This window comes from Patagioenas fasciata, chromosome 13, assembly GCF_037038585.1.
Source record: "Patagioenas fasciata isolate bPatFas1 chromosome 13, bPatFas1.hap1, whole genome shotgun sequence".
Classification (NCBI taxonomy): Eukaryota; Metazoa; Chordata; class Aves; order Columbiformes; family Columbidae; genus Patagioenas; species Patagioenas fasciata.
In genome coordinates, this window is record NC_092532.1 from 17,918,913 (window position 1) to 17,936,468 (window position 17,556).

General features: G+C 39.0%; 1 protein-coding gene across 4 annotated transcripts in view; it reads right to left on the reverse strand.

Moving 5' to 3' along the window:
* Positions 1-1,099: 1,099 nt before the first annotated feature.
* Positions 1,100-17,556, reverse strand: part of TSHZ3 (teashirt zinc finger homeobox 3) — a 65,271-nt gene continuing 48,814 nt past the window's right edge. For 3 of the 4 annotated variants that reach the window (XM_071814317.1, XM_065848388.2, XM_065848387.2), the window contains exon 3: positions 1,100-5,864. In XM_071814317.1, coding sequence (XP_071670418.1) covers positions 2,665-5,864 — 3,200 coding nt within the window. In that variant the 3' untranslated portion in view covers positions 1,100-2,664. Of the gene's footprint in view, positions 5,865-12,335; positions 12,448-17,556 lie in introns of those variants that run through there. The other variant, XM_071814318.1, reaches the window with a different exon arrangement.

The following is a 17,556-nucleotide window of genomic DNA, read 5'->3' on the forward strand; positions in this document are numbered from 1 at the left end:
GATACAACTGGGAGGCAAAAGGAGGAAAAAACCCAGAGCCCTAATCATTAATCCCATTCATGAGTTCTGCTCAGCAGCCCTCACTATAGAATGAACAAAACATTCCACCACATTTTTTAAGACATTGTTACTGGCCTTTAGAATTACAGAGAAAGACGGAAGGAAAGACGGAAGGTGAGAAAGATGGAAAGGAGGAAGGGAGGAAGGATTTAATCAGTTGCACTGGAAGATAGTGATTTTTTAATAAAAAAGAAACTCTATATATAGTGTGATATCTGGATGCTATTACTTGAAACATGACTCTTCAGTGATGCAATGGTGGTTTAGCTTCCCATGTAACCATCTTCAAACTCCGAGTTCACCTGACTGGCAAAAGACATTATTTAAATGCACAGTAACATAGGTGCTTTGGAGATGCAAGTTGTTTTCAGTGGTTTTGACGGGATGACCTGTCAACACCAGGAAAATCTGTCATTATCATATAAGTGCTCCCAACTTGTCTGCATTTTTTTGGTGTTTATTCATCTTCTTCTCCCGTCTCGCTCTCTGCTGTGAACGCTGTACCACCGCAAGCAGGGCCGTAAGAGGACTCACTTCAAGATCACAAAGTTTAAGTCATCAGGTTTCCACTCCTGTCATTGGAAAACGCTGGATAGATGGAAAGGGATTCTCTAAGCCACGAAATACCCACCAGCGCAACCTGCAGACTCTGCTCACTGCATTCAGGGAACGGCAGCGAGTAGCACTTTCTGTCTTGGTCTGAATCCACAGCACCTATTTGCTTTGCCACACGTTGCTTATAAACCCCGTCTTCACAGTCAGCCTTACCTGATGTTTAAAAGGGAGTTATAACACTCATTTATCTTTTCTAGGGGAAAAAAAATCTGTTAATGCAGCCTTTGAATAAGTGCTACCCTGCTCTTTAAATGCTAAAGTTCACTAAAACTCCAGTGATTTATGTGCAGCTTTTGACTGCCAGCACCTGGCAGATGAAGAAACCTACTCAAGCTTCAGTCATAAACAGATAGCATACAATTTAATTTTAATGTGCTCGTTAGTCGTAGCACATTTCAGACATAATTGTGAACGCAACACAAAATTATAGCAAAAAGACAATTTTAATGCTGCTGTAGAAAAAAAGGTTATATGAAGAGTCATATAATGGTGCTTCATTGTCAACAACAAAACAGGGCACAGAGTGCATTACAGTGTCTGTGCTGTTTACATGCCAATATTTTATACATAGATTCTCATATGGTGTCAGCTGTCAGTTACTTCTGCAAATTAACTGCCAAAAATGGAGACGAACAGAATCACTTAGTGTGCTGGTAACCACGGGTTACCTTTCATATGCCTAAAGATAAAGCTGCAGTATGGAATCTTGGGAGAATAATTAGGCAGAACAAAACAGAAAGTTACCAATTGAAATAAAAAGGCATTCTACAATAGGAAATAACAACCAAGAGCGCTTATAAATAAGTAAAAGAGGTTATATCACAGAATGCCTCATAACTTTTTAAGCAAAGTATTACAGTACAAACATTTTAAAGGCTTTATCAATGTTTAGGAAATACAGTACAAGTTTTTCAAATAGATTTAACCCTTTGAGCACTAAGTTTATTTTGAATTTTCTCTTTTTATTTATTTTTTCTTTTACTAATAAATACCTTTAAAAGTCATGTTGTGCAAAACAGTTAGAATGCATGCCAGGAATGCAGTCCGTGGCTTCTGTTTCTTCAGACGGTTTAAAAAAGAAAAACAAACAAATGATAGCAACACTAATAAATATGTATAATTTAAACATGAACCTCTATTAATATAGATGTACTGTATAGCAAAACAAAACAAAACATACTTTGCTTTAAGAATAATGCTTCTGAATACTTTATAAATGCTATCTGTGGTATCTTTCACCATATAATTTACAATGTTTGGATGTTAAAAGAAAAACCGTTAGATCTAAAAAATGAAATATACACTATATATAGGTACAGTTTATACCTGGGGCTTATCAGGTACAAAACCCACTGCTGCTAAAAATGCTGAAGAAAAAGAAAATGGCATTAACCACAATCACATTTTCCATAAGAGATTTTGAAATCTATACAATATATACATCTATGTTTCAATGTGAAAATTATATTTTTTAAATTTCAAGGTGTGAGACACCTCTGCATAAATGGAGGTTCATATTAGTAACCGGAACTAAGCTGGTAAGGGTTTAAAAAAACCATATCCATACATTTTTACCAAATTAATGCAAAAGTGCTTCAAAGTACTCAGAGGGCTAAAGATTATAGGGTGAGAAATACCAGCACACTTAGGTCACATGAAAAAAGTGCACCAGAATTAGTTATAAATGCTTAATTAAACTGTCTGTTAATGCATGCAGCTTGATGCATCAGAGGGATGCACAGCAACTAAATCCAATTTACACAAAGTTCCAAACACTTACCACTGCATTTTAACCTTCATATTTTACCAGTAACAACAGCTGATTATGCACCTCTATTTAAACACTGTACAGTTATACAAAACAGTTCAGCCCAGAGCGACTCTGGAGTTAAAATAAGAACATGTGCCAGGAACTAAACAGTAGCTTTAAGGCGTCTTTGACAAGTTTTCCTCAAAGCAAATTACAGTTATTTCAATCAAAAGCAAATGCTACTGCTTCTCTAACTCTGAAACATACAGAAGATGATCCTCTGGTGACTTGCCATGTGTTTTACTAAGATGAAGTTTAACAGCATGCTTGCTTGCAAAAGTCCTGTTACAAAGTTTGCACTGATATGAAGTTCCGATATCTTCCTCTGGAGAGGACGTCACCAGTTTTTCAGACGGTGACTTTGCTTGTGCTATCTGATTGTTAATCTGTTCACTGGACAGTTTGGACAAGTCTCTTAACCTGAAACCCAGATGCGATTCAAGATGACTGATATAAGTTGAAGGAGTTCTGATCTGTGAAGCGCAGTCATTACAAAAGAACACCGGGTGCCCAGTGTCCAAATTTTTAAGGAACTTAGTTCCCCCCGTCCTTCGGAGCTGGTATTTCACATTGGCTAGCCAGTGGCTAATGGTGGTCATTGAAAGTCCCGTAAACCTGGAAATGTGCATTCTTTCTTGAGGGCTCAAGTCTGACATGATGTATTTCCCCTCTGAAGTCTGCCGTAAACTCGCTGCAAACTGGGCCTGCAATATGAGCAAGTGCTGAGGGTTCCAGTTAGACTGACGTCCCTTCCTCTTCTGAGCTGGTGTACTCTCTTCGGGTTCCTCTATTGTGGTACCATCAATGTCAGATTTCTCGGATATGCTGGAAGGTGTGGAAGATTTTGATGTGTGACTTTCTGTCAGGTTCTTCAGCATATCAGATATATCTGACAAGGCATTCTCGCGTAGCGGCGAGTTTGACATGAATGACACGACTGCAGATGTCTTTGCTGTTGTCACTGTAGATGAAGAAGATGCAGAAGATGTCGATGTGGATGACAAAAGCGCTGAACCCAAAGAGCAGCTTTTGTCACTCTTGCCTTTCGTCAAATCTATGGGTTGGTCATTGTTGACATGATAAAAATAACGGTCTAAGTGGTCTGGTTTTTTGGACTGTAGAGGTGGGGTGGCCACTGCAGCCTTTTCCGCCAAACTGTTGCTCATTTTAAAAAGCATGCTCATTGGATCCAAAGTGGGCAAAGATGGTTTCGCGGCCTTCCCGAGGTGAATATTCATGACAGACTGGAGTGCACTTAATGGATTTACAAATGGCTGTTCGGGGGGGTGATCAGTAATGATAGCTGTGCTGCTACTTAAAGAACTTACAATGGACTTAACAGGCTCCTTCCCATTTTCCACAGGTTCCACAGTTGGACTGTCCTTGCAACCATCTCTCTGAGGGACTGGGCTGTTCTGCTGGCTTTTAAAGCCACCATCATTGGAGGACTCCATCTTAAGGGGTTCGCTGACTTCACTGCTGCATGGCGAAGGTGTTGCACGCTTCATTGGAGAAAGCTTTCCTTCAGGCTCTTTCAATTTTTCCTCCACTTTAGCCACCTTCTCAGTGACTTTTTTTACCAATTCTTCCATGGCGTGAAAGTTTGTTTTTGGCACCGGAGAGGTCTGACTGCTTGGTGGAGACACCAAGGGCTGGTTTTTAGTTGGCGATACTAGTTCATTGTTTCCAAACATAGGTTTTAATGGGGTACTCTTCCCAGACGAACCCAATGACAGCTTCATCATATTAGGCAGCTGATAGGCAGCATGAATGCTTGGGTAGCCACCCCAGCTTGGTGTGCCGTTCTGGGCTTTGTTTATAGCCGATGTAACTGTGTTTTCTAAAGACTTCAATATATCTAATCCCCCCTTAGGGCTTTCTTCTAGGTCGTTTTCAGTCAAGTAATGGTATTTTGAGGAGATATCATACTTCTCCTCGTCTTCACTTGACTTTTCTTTGTCTTTCATTTTGTCATCAGCAATGACTCTTTCTTTATCTACTTCTTTTTTTATTTCAACATTTAATTTAGGGGAAACACTAGAGGGTGTGTTGGAAGGAGACGTGAAAGTGGTGGCAGCTAGTGGCACAGACTGGACTTTCTCATCTACTAAGGACGTTATTGTTGGTGTTGCTGGGGCTTCTATAATTGGTTTCCCTTTTTTCATGGCAGAGTTAGTGACTTTAATAAAATGTCCCGTCACCATCATGTGAGCCGTCAGTTCCTGCAGAGTGTCATGTGAACTTCCACACTCCATGCACTTCAGAATTTGAGATTTCCTCGCCTCGAAGTGCCAGGCGTAGCTGGCACCATTCTGGTGACCGTAGCGATTATTTGGCGTAATATAAGGATTAGAATTCTTTTGAAGTGCATCATTGGTATCTGAGATTGTTGCTTTTGGTGTCCCACCTGTGGAGTCTGGAGAACTTGGAAGTTCAAGCTCCAGTGATGCTTTCTTTCTAGCAGCTGGGATAATTTTTGCTGCTACAGGTGTAACAGGTTCCTTCAGAGGCACTTTTTGGTAGTGTTTTGTTTTGATCATATGAACACTCAAATCCTGAAGAGATTCAAATGAATGACCACAGTACATACACTTTAATACTTTCTGGGCGTCTTCTTTCCCTTCCATTTCGAGCAAAGAACGTTTACGAGGTTTCGACCATCTTTTGGGGTTATTGTTATCAGTTTCATGGTTGTCATCTCGATAATGTCCCGTTTCATTCATGTGCACTGTTAATTCTACTAAAGTATCATAGGCAGCACTGCAGTCTTTACAGCGGAATTTACTGGCTCCAGTAAATATAGAGCCATAAAGCTTACTGCTTTGTCTGTACAATTGAACTGTGCTAAAAAGACTCGGTTCAGGAAGAATTCTGCTCTGAGAAACTTGCTGCAGTGTTTTAGCCATCGCGGTCTGGTGCCAGTCAAAGCTGCCGCTTCCACAGCTGCTACTGCTGCTGCTGCTACTGCTGCTGCTGCCGTTGTTTTTTTCTGAAATAGGCTGGTGAAGATTCAAATTGAGATTGGACCAGTAGGAATTGGAGAGGAAGTTATTATAGACGGCTTTCATTTGTTCTAAACTATCCGATACAGTAGAGTCTTCCAGTGGTATTGAAGCCTCCTTGCTCTCTTCCTCGTTTTTAATAGAGCTGCTCTCGAAGTCTGCCATGCGGTCACTTGTCTCACTGATATGTGACTCACTGTCCATTTCATGGCTAGAAAATTCAGCTGCTGGAGAGTTTTGGTAGCTTTGGCAGTTCTTACTGAAGTCTTTTTCTGGACATGCATATTTTGCTGAAGGCTCCCCGTCAACAGCGTTTTCATCAGGTTCCACATCTTCTTCCACCAGCGCTGCCGCTTTTAGTTCGTCTGAAACATAGGCTAACGTGAAGAGAAGAAAACATAAGTTAGTTTCTGTTGATCATACTTTGCTTAAGTCTTTTAGCCAAAGAAGTGCACTTATTTGTAAAATTAAACAGTTAAAATTTAGTGTTTCTTCAGAGCAAGAAAAAAAATCTGCTCTTCAAACATAATTTGCCACCTTATTCTTCTCAAGGGGCAACAGCTTGAAATTAAAACTAAATTTGAAATTAATGAAGCACATTCTGGAGGTGGCATTCATTTCTAAAGTAATAAATTACTTGTATCAACCTCAGAGACAGCAGTTCCTGTCTGTCAATTAATATGTCTTATGCTTCTCCTACCCCTAATGCATTTCTTAACAGACAGATTCACAATTTAAATTAAGCAAGCATTTTTTGCTCATTACAGTTTTGAGACTCAATCTTTAATAAATATAGAGTACAACAAACATCAAAAAATTTCTACAAAGTCAAAAATCCCTAGTCACAATAATAAAAAATGAGATTTTTTAAAAGTTATAATTATTAGTAGTATCATATTTTAGAGGAGGAGATGGTAAAAGCAGGTGATGCAACCTCTTGAAACAACTCACTGAGAGCAATTTGAGAATATTCATGACGGGTGTAACAAATGACCCATTCACATTTAAACATACCTTTCTCAACAAGAAAGCCCATGTAGAATTATGTCAGGAGCTAGTTCAAGAAAATTGGTATGCTGTACTCACTCTTGCTGTATAAATATATACAAGACCTTCCAGTGGACCTTACAAATGTCAAAGTGTTTGCTCTTTAGACTACTTTGTCAATATTTACTCAGCATAAGCTACACAGACACCCAACAGGGATCCTGTCTTTTCTTCCCCCCTCAAGTAATGCAACTGGTTGATGTAAATCTCAGATACTCTTCCTGAATAGGATAGTTGGGAACTGACAGTAAACAATTTCTTTTTTCCATGGTGCTTCTGTGCACGTATTCTATACACACTAGGTCTACCTAAGTTTTTCCTTTAGGCAAGAAAACTATGGAAACATTAAGAGAGGGATCATTAATTGATCAAAATGATCTATTTCTATACAACGCATTAATTTACACCTAAGCAAGAACACAAAAATCGAACATGACTGTATGTATTGAAGTGGAATTTAAAATTTACTTGCAATCTCTCACAAATACAATTATAAACTTTGAAAAAAACATGTTTCCAGTAGACTCTATGGTTGAAGATACTTCACTTCTGACCTTCTCTGCAACACATCTGGAACATGTGGGGATCTGTGTCTTAAACACATTAACTCATCTATAGCTTGTTCATTCAGGCAATAGTGCAGAGACAGTAATAGTTTATACCCCAGAACGACCTACTTTAACCAACAGAGTGCAAAATGCAGAACAGTATAGTAGGTATCACACAGACGGTATTGAACCTTGCAAACTTCTTTCAGGGAATTATGTTTAAATGTTATCAGAAAACCGTAAAACAACTGTTAAAGTAACGACGAAATCAGGCTTTTAGTTTCATGCGGAGTATTTCTTCATTCAAGTAATACAAAATATTCACTACTGTTCTTTCACGTGGATGAATGGTAGTGAATCCTCTTCCAGACATGCAAAGTTATAATCTGATCTTCAGAACAGAAGTTAAACCTTTGAAAGCACAAACATATCACATAAAAGTATCACATAGCAGTGATTAGATATTTCAGCTCAGATAACTTCAATGCAGGAAATTCATGTAGGAAGGGTCATATTTTTAATATTTGGGAGAACATAGTTTGAAATAGTTACGTTAAAAACTTTAAGATGTTTCCAAGATGCTGATAAGAAGATCAGACTTTAAGAACAAGTCTATGTACTCGAACAAAAACAGACCTGTGCTGTTTTGCTCTATTCCATCCTTTTTCATTATTTTTTTAAATAGTATTTTTTGTATATTAGTAATGTCAGCAATTTGTAGCAAGGATCAGCACCCACCCCGCAAATACTTGCAACAAAACCACTGAAAATAATCTAACAAGGTGGATTTCATTCCCCTATGGATGCTACAAAGTTGGTTTTCATCTTAATTATTTGTTCCATCATGTTTCTGAAACTCTATCAAAAACTTTAGCAAAGGACCCTAAAGCAGTTCCAATTACTCTCTAAAGCTGCAAAAATTTAAGTAACTACTTAAAATGTGTAAACAAGTGGTTATTAACCACCTCTCAACCATGCCATATCCCGGTGAGATGAATCAGGAAGGAAGGAAGGAAGGAATGACCGCATGAAACCTCTGATTTGATAGCAAATGTCCCCTTTTCCTCTTCCACTTTGTGGAACCATTTTTTCTTTCACAACTCCTGCTCCTTTGCCTCTGTTGTGAAACTGAAGAATAATTCCCTTTTTACAAGGTAAAGAAAATCCAAGGTTTTTGCCACACAGCCTGCATCACGACGGCCTCATTCACTCACACCTGTGGGCTGAGCTGGGGACCGGTGCCCACCAACACAAAAAGGTGGCACAGAATCAAGCCCCTAATTAGTTTGTGTTTCTTTACATTTTGATTTGTCTTGCTACTGAAATCTTAGGAATTTTGTTGGAACTGAAACACTTGTACTGTCACATTCACAGTTTTTTTAGAGAGTGATTTTTACATTAGGGAAAACCTCTAGCATGCGGCTCATTTAAATGTAAATTTATTTACCTTTCATGCTTTCTTTGCCCTTTTCACCAACTATCACGCATATTCGCGTGTTAACCAGGAGTTGCCTCCTCTATAGCCATTCTCCTTCCTAAGCCCAAGTTGTGAAGCCAGCTTGTGACATCAGTCTTTGATCCAGAAATAAGGGAAATGAGGCACAAACGACAGTATGGAATTTAACCTGGCAATCTGCAACTTCAATAAACTGAGAGTTTGAACAACTCCTTCAGCTCTTTCCCCTGCACAAAGGAGAGAGACGTTACCCCCAAATCCCTCAACCAAAGATTCATGCAAGAGATGAAGATGCTCAAGAAAATATCTTAGCCTAAGACTTGAAAAACATAATCCTAAACTGGAGTTCATGCCAGTAGCTGCTAATTCCTGGTTCCACAGGCTGGTCAACTAATCACTTGCCTTCAGCGCAATATAAGACAATCCAACAAGTCCTGGACCAACCTGCAATGGCAGACTTGGGGCATAGGCAAAGGTCTCGCAATACCACTACCACAGGTAGCTTTACAGTGGCTGACATACCTCCTCCTCAGAAAACCCCAGCATGTGGGACAGAAGAGAGGGTTAAGGCCAAACCTCAGCCCCATGCAAGCAGGGAACACAGGATTTAGTGCAGGTACTTGTGGAAAGGAAGCCACGGGAATCTCTGCTCCCTCCCTGCCCCACCAGCTCCGGCTCAGGGCAGAGAGATGATCAACATTGGGAGTACAGATGACGTTAACAGCTTCACTGCAAGAGAGAAGGACATGAAGGCCCATAGCAGACAAATTTCTTGTTTGGTTAAGTACAAGAAGAGCAAAGAGACTATGAAAGCAGAAAATAAAATCAGGAGGTGATGGTAAAAAATACATTTCACCGAGATTCACTGCCTGGTGGAGACATTGTCTTTAAGAAGCGCTGTCTCCCATCCATCGTTACTTCGCTATTTCCTTGTTCTTAAAGACAAAATAGACTCGTAGCTTGATATTTTTGTAGTGCGGAGTAAATGTTTGAAGCAGCAGGGCATCTGTAAAACTGCTCTTCAGTGCCTCGACAGCAAAGTCTGAGGGAAAATAAAACAACTTTAAAGACAGTTCTAATGGCAGAAGATGTTAATCAGAATGGAAACCAAAGAAATTATGTGGTTCTGGGTTTTTTTGTTTTTCCAGAGTCAAAGAAAAAAAAATGTTCTCCAAAAAGTTTCTAGTTTACATCTCACAGAACACCATAACCCACAGGAAACTGCCTGCAAGTTGAGCAATGGTGTCACTGTGACATAATATTTGACAAAAAGCAGGAAGCAGTTCACTGGTGTGGCCCTCAGTTTCTAGAGAAGATGAGCATCTTCAAGGGATTCAGAAACCCATTGCAGGTGCAGCCACAGAGAGGTTGAGAACAGACAGTTGTCTCATTAATATTTGCTAGGTAACAATGAAATTAACACATTTGATATCAATACATAATAGTAAGCTATGGTATAATGCAATTCACTTCCACGCAAGAGGGAATTACCTTCATAACTGAGTTACGGATCATTTCTTTGCCAGTGGAAATAAACTGCGATCCATCACTGCCCAGAATGATCTACATATTGTATATACACTAATAAACTCATATACCTGGTTCTACATGGACGCCAGAAATCTACTATCCAAAACCAGAGAAATATCCCCAGTCCACTGTTCCTGCAGCTGGGGAAGTCCCCGTGCAGCCAAAACAGACGTTACTGTACTGGTGGAACCTTCTGAGGTGCCCACCAGCACTACAGCCACTGGCTCAAACCCCAGCTGCTCCCCTCCAGCAGGAGGAGGAAAAACATCACAAGGTTTTCATCCCTTCCACGGCAACATCCACCCAGTAACATCAGACACACACCTCCTCCAGTTTGCTTGGAAATACAAAGCCACAGCATTAAAGGCGCATTTTACTGTACTCCAAATACCAATTAATTGCACAATTCTTCCCATATTTCCCAAAAAGTGCATCTGAGACCATATATTTTGGTTTGCATCTATCCAAATATTTCATTTCAATACTTTTAAAATGTCTTGTTTTAATGATGTTGTTTTCACCAAAACTGTCTCTTTTATTTTAATTAGCTTACTTGGGTATACTTAAACTACTATATAAACTCTTTGCTTGAGAAAGTACCAAAACTTTCAAATATTCTCACAGGAGAAAATGCTTAACTACAAAAATTTATCAAAACCATTCCGTTCCTTGGAAATATTTTGGCTTTATCCGAAAAGCTTTTTATTAACAAAAATTACAACCAGCTTTATTATTTATTTATGCATGGTTTGAAATTATCATGTAATACTAAGGGTCATTTCCCAAGATTTAAGACGTTGATGAAAAAACCTCGAATCGACCCTAGTGTTGCTGGGAACATTCGGAGTCGCGAGGAGCCTCCGTCTGAACACAAGTCCAGAGAAAACCAACAGCGAAACAGCAGCACGGAGACGATTTGACTGTGTCAATGAACCCTGCTCACAAAATTAATGAACAGAGGCAAGAGAAAACCAGCTCGGTGGATGGAGTCAATCAAAGACCTAATGCAAATGAAGACATATACAAGAGTTATATTAGTCTGTTAGAAAACTCCCACTCCACAGGCCTTCCACTTACAGGAAGAAAGGAAAACATTTCACCCACAACATGAGCTATTCCTATACAGAGACTGACTGATAATTCATATGTAACTTAAATTGTATTTGAGGCTTCACTACTTGGCAGAGTTGTTAGCATGTTAGCAACAGAAATGGGAGGAATGAGGGGCTGCCCTGTTTCCAAGAGTGGCAAATGACAACATTGTCTCTAAATGGGCATGGCAATACTGATTACCCAGCACCTTGACAGGGACATTATTCCTCTTAGAAAGGTCAAAGGTTCTGTTTCATAGAGGCAGGACTGTCTATTATGGGAGAGAAATGTTATTTCCAAGTGGAGAGGTCAGCACTTCTCTCACGCATCGGCTGAAGTCACTGGTACCTCGCACCGGAGTCCGATCCTACTGCACGAGTGATTACTCTGCCCACTGGCAAGGTCAAGAGTATTAATTCTGAACATGTTAATTTGATGTGATGTGCACGATTAATGCTTGTTTAGCTGGATTTTTTTTTTAATGTTGGTAAATCTGCAGCCTTTTCATGCCAATAAGAGTGTAGTATTAAGCTACTGGGAATCAGTGTGGATGGATGTGACATAGCATGCCAATCTAATGGGTGGCTATCATTAGGCACTAGGAACTTTGAAGTGTACTTGTGTTTGTTCCTTCATGAAAATACTGCAGCTGTCTGCCACAGAGCTCAGAAATAGGCCAGAGGAAGCCAGCCAGCTGCTCTAATCCAGCATCCTGGGCTGGTATTACATTTGGAGCAACTTCAGAGAGCTCAAATCAACTCTAAGTGCTAAGAGCTGAGAATTACATGGACAAGAATATACAGTGAAGAAACGATAACAAGAAATGAGTCTATATGTCAGTAAAGTGTGATCCATCTAACACAGAACAAAGCAAGTCCACAGCAGGCACATTTTTCTGTATTTCACTGTATTACAAACTCCTCTGGTTTTTTTTGTAGTTTAAAGGAGGGTACAGCATTCAGGTCTACTGTTCACTTTCGACTTTACACTGCCATATGAAAAGTATTATACAGTCCACCTACAAACAAAGAGAGAAAACATTCAAAAATTTCTACTAATTCTCATAAGGGATGTGTTTGTTTTTCTGAAACCAAATACTGTTTAGGTTTTTGTTAAATGAGAGATTCCCATGCAAACCTCACATTTATGTATTATCTCCTTCATTAAATACACACCTGAGAAAACAGGATGCCATAATAAACGATGGCTTAGAAACAACTACTGGACAGCATCACTCTACTGAGGTGTTCAAAAGCTTCAATGAGTGGTTTACTCTTCACAGCAACCCTGTGGAAGAAACATTCTTATCTGCAAACCTGGAAATCCAAAGAAGTTCACAATTACTTGCCTAGTGCCAAACAAGAAGACAAGTAAAGGAGACTGTAACTCCTGCAGGTTAATATCTATAATTCGGCTATTTACACAAAACATGAGAAGATGGCTTAAGTTTGTGTTTCTGTTCCTATGCTGCTTCACAGTGTGGTTATGTGAATATAATGTATGTGTATAATTGAAAATAATTGCCAGTTTTCAGCTTAAATTATTATTAAGGATATAATACCCAGTGAAACACCCACAGGTGCATGTACTGTGCACAACCCAGAGCCTGTGGTTACAAATCTCCTCCAAGCCAAGCTGCTGGCATCTAATAAATGCCGAATCCACAGACTGCCAGCAAGCTTCTTTTCACAATGGGGAAAATAGGAAAGGGTTCTGAAGTAAGAATAAGTAGTATTGTCACAACTGTCCTCCAAAGAGTTTCCTGCTCCCAGCACAGAGGAGGACTTTGGGTAGCCTGTGAAGACCTGCTCTACCAGAACTGCACTGGAGATGTAACATGATGGATCATGTCTCTCTCTCCTGCAAAGCTGCGCATTATTGTACAGTCAGAAGTGAAAGACACACTTATGAGAAAACTTTGTAGGAGTAACAGTTCAGAGACTACGCCTGGTCAGGAAAAACAGGTTTTTATGGGTTTGTTGTAAATTTGCAGCCACACAATACTGACTCCCGAAAGTACAGCTGTGGAGAAGCTGAGGAACAGTTCGTGTCCCGCTGCGTGTGGAAGGGCTAAAGCAGCATTATGGACTCCCATGAGGACAGAAGGAGTTCCTTGTTATCGTATTTCGTGGAATCAATCTCCTTCTCCCTTTGCACTCTGGTGGAACAGAGATTTTAACAGCCCCTATGAGCCTAACTCTGGAATTTCTGGCTGATCCTACAGAAAAAGGAGAAAAAGACCTTCTTGGCCTTCCCTGTCACCACATAAACCTTTCACAAGCACCATCAGGACTAGATCAAATCAGCAAATGAGTAACAGGGACTGTAAGCATCTGTTGGAAATTCTTAACTGCTCTGTTTGAGTCAGTTCGGGGTCTTGGTGTTCCCGTTTCATCACCATCCATGTATCACCTTCATCTTCCTCCCCTCCACACCCTTCCACGTTCCTGGGGAAAGGATGCGCTTCCTCCAGGTACACCAAAGTGACAAATGAATGTCATTCAAAGGAGCATAAAGTTCCTCGCTATCCATCGGGAGGTTCCAGGTCAGCTAATCAGCCAGGAACGGGAAACAGCACCAGGCACAAACTGTCCAAGTCAACAGCTCACAATCAGCCCCACAGTCCGAAAACTTCCACATAAACTTAACAAATACATTAGTAACAGAAAAAAACACCTACATTTTCTGCATAAATTATTCATAATGAATAAATGTGATTCACTTAAAGTATGACAAAAGTGGTTTTCCATTGGTGTCCAAGACGGTTGCTTGATGTGATGTCCTACAGACTCGTTAGAGTTTCCCACTCCATGCAAACACATACTACGGTGGGAAATAAACATTCATAAGGAGAGAAAACAGTTCCATGTTATGCTTCGACCCTAATTCTGATTTAGGAGGTAAATTTTCTTTTGGACTCCGCAGAATTTTTCTAAGCACAGAACTACCATTTCCTCAAATGAATAAAAATATTTACCAGAATTCTCAAATAATAAAAATATTTGTTTGTTGAGGTATTTTTTCTTTTTAAATAAAAGTCACTATCAACACGCTGGTTAAACAAATCCAAATCCTGTGTATAAATTGACACGAAAACACACAATGACGTAATCGGCTCAGTATCAGAATTTGGGTGGCATCTTTTAATCACTGAAGAGCACACAGGGCATTCAATAACCTAATACAAGATTCACAGCCAACTCCAGGATAAGCAGCCATGAGCATAAAAGTTCTCAATATGGCTCTAATAGCTCTTAATTATTATAATCCTTCACTGAGCAAACAGATGTTGTAAGGGAACTTCAGTTTCTTCTAATGCAGTAATCAAACCATTCTGCTGCAGTCCTGCCTCTTTTCAGTAAATGCTTTACATAGCGAAGTGGAAATAGCAAATGTAGTGACAAAATGACCATTTAATTGTCACAGAAATCTGTTTCTGAACAAAACTGATGTTGTAATTTCTCTTTATCCACATTTCTCAGAGCCTTCTGATTACGGTTTAGCATTTTTTTAGACTAAGAAAAAAAATCTTACACCTTACTTCCCACATCTTTGGTTGCTCCTAATCTGTGCACATCTTACAAGTTTTACAGTAACCAGAACACTGGCTTTGTATTTGTGTTTAACTATAATACTATTAACACACATCTCTGGAGCTGTAGCTGTCATTGTGAAATGTTTAAATATCAAGTTTTGACCTAAAATGCTTCAATATATTACAGTATGTCATTTTACTTGGATTTTTATTTGTAAATGATCATGACTACTTAAGACATTCAAAATGTACTGAAAGACCTTCAACCTGATCCTTTGTTTTTCTTGCAAACTTGAAATTCCCATTCAAGTCCTTTATACAGTAGTTTCAATAGCTATTTTGGTCGTAGTGCCTCCTTACAATAAACTCCATACAACTGTATGAATGGTATAGTAGAAATCCAAATTATTTCAATCACAATTTCAGCTATTGTGAACTTGCACTTATAATGAAGTTTCTCCATGAAAAAAAGTAGTTCACTGTGGGCCAACAAAGCTTTAGGTCCTTTCACAGTTTTTATTCAGCCCTCATCTAAGAAAACCAACTATTGACTGCAATATGAATCTTAGGACTTGGAGAAAGCAGAGATTCTAAGGATTACCTCTACACGATGGCCCCAGCTTGTTTTGTATGCATAGCAAAAAGAAGCACTGAATATGCATTTCACTCGTTTGCTAACTATACCAATATACGCTTTTGTAAATGAGTCTCTATCTAGCACTAGCTATTGAACTGAAGGGTATTTCAATAGGTGGGTTTTGCTATAATACTACACTAACATAATGTGCTGGAAACAAATGGTTCACTGATTCCTGAATAGAAAATTTGCTGGAAAACCCTGAAAACTAGAAGATGAGGGGGAAGGGATTAAAATGTCGCTTCAGAGCCACCAACCAAACTCTTGTCATTTTTAAAAGATGTTCCTGTGGTACAATATGAATAGTTTATAGCCGTGATTGTGAACATTCAATGTCATATAAGAAAAGACTCCTGTCAAGAGGCTTTCCCTTACAAGCACCCTCATCATGACCTGTGTTAATGAAGTTAATTGAATTTAAGATCAATAATGGTTAATTATTGCAATTTGACATTCTGAGATAAATGGCTTTAAGACAGAGAAATGTGTGTGTATGTGAATTCTCTCCAAAGAAGGTGAACACATTACAGCCTAAGAGGGATCACACAGTCCTTCCATTGATCCTGGTACAATCTGATCGACCTAGTCCTCTGATGAATGTGGGCTTTTCACAGCTACAAGTAAATGTTCTACAAGACTACTCTAACCCTTGTCACTGACCAAATCTATATCAGCTGTACACTAGAAATCTATTGAGATAGATTAAAGGACTGCTGTAGAAACAAGAGATGCTTCAATAAAGATGAAGGTTTATTATATTGACTATTAACGTTACATGCAGTATGCAATTATGAATACTTATGGATCACAATAGTTTCATTTTGGTCACTTAGATGTAAATGATCATAACTGAAAAATAGTATTACGTTAAAAAAAAACGAGATAAACAAAAAATCCAACAACCATGTTGAATTTGATGACTTACATGCAAATGTTCAATAAGAAAGCAATTTAAAAATCCTCCCTGAAATGTGCAAGAAGATGCTCACAGACAGGTATTTATTTCATAAAGTCACTCATCAACCTACTTCATTTAGGGGTTTTTTAAGTTTACTTTCACAACAGCTCCTCAACAGGAAGACATTTTTTCAAACATGTTAGTAATGATATTCTTACATGCATACCGAACAAGTTAAATGACCACTTACAAGATTTATAATGACAAAGTAAATGTCAAGGAAAAAGTATTACTGATTGCAGAGCACTGACAATAAAAAGCCGCTGAAGAGTTCTGTCAAAATGTAAGATTATGCAAAAACACTATCGAGAACACTGCTAATCATCTGCTCTTGTCAATTACTTGAAGGGTATCTGACAGCATATTTACATTAAACACATTTCAGTAGCAAAATCCTTAATGCTGTATCAGAATATTTTCATTATCATTAGAAATCCTTTAAAAAGTCCTTTTGCAGCAGAGCATTATAGTAGCAACGACGTAATATCTATCTCTGTATCAGGTAGGGTATCAATTTCATGCTATGATAGCTACAGAACATTTGAAGTAATATAACCAAAGACTAAATATACATGTAAGATGGCAATATCCACAGTCCTACACCCAACACAGGTGTTTTCACGTAAGAGCTTTGTAGGACTCTTAAACTGGGTGAAAATGGATTATCTGTCTTTGGCTGTTCTTTTACCCTTTTACTCCTTGTGTGACTGTATTTTATTATGGTAAAAAGCATTATCAAGCGGATATTTTTTCTAAATCTCTGACTGTAACTTGTCATTCTGCCACCTTATGAGGAGTCACATTAACTACCAACACCTTTCACCTGCAGTAGAAACTTATTTTAGTTATGCCTGTGTTATACTTTATGGAACCTTCCTCCAAAATAGAGAAATAAATGCAATATAATGAAAATGAAATGTTGACCCTTTCCATGCTTCAGCAGGCGTTACTAAAAAAGCATACATAACCCTGTTGGATGTGTAAAACAGTGAGCATGCACAGAGACTGAGCGTGAGCTGCCTTTCAGAAGGAATTCATAGGGGCTTACAGGAAAAATATGGAAAATAAGCCCCCATCATGATATGCAGGATCGGTTTATGGTCCTTCCACCACTCTCCTTGCAGACAGCACACTTAAACTCAGTCTACCTGCCTGCAGAAGGGCAAAAGACTCCTGATACTCTTACTGCTTCTAATGCACTACAGCTTTTCAGATTGAAAAGGGGGGGTGGCAAAACAGCAAACAAACAAACCCCACAAAGACAAC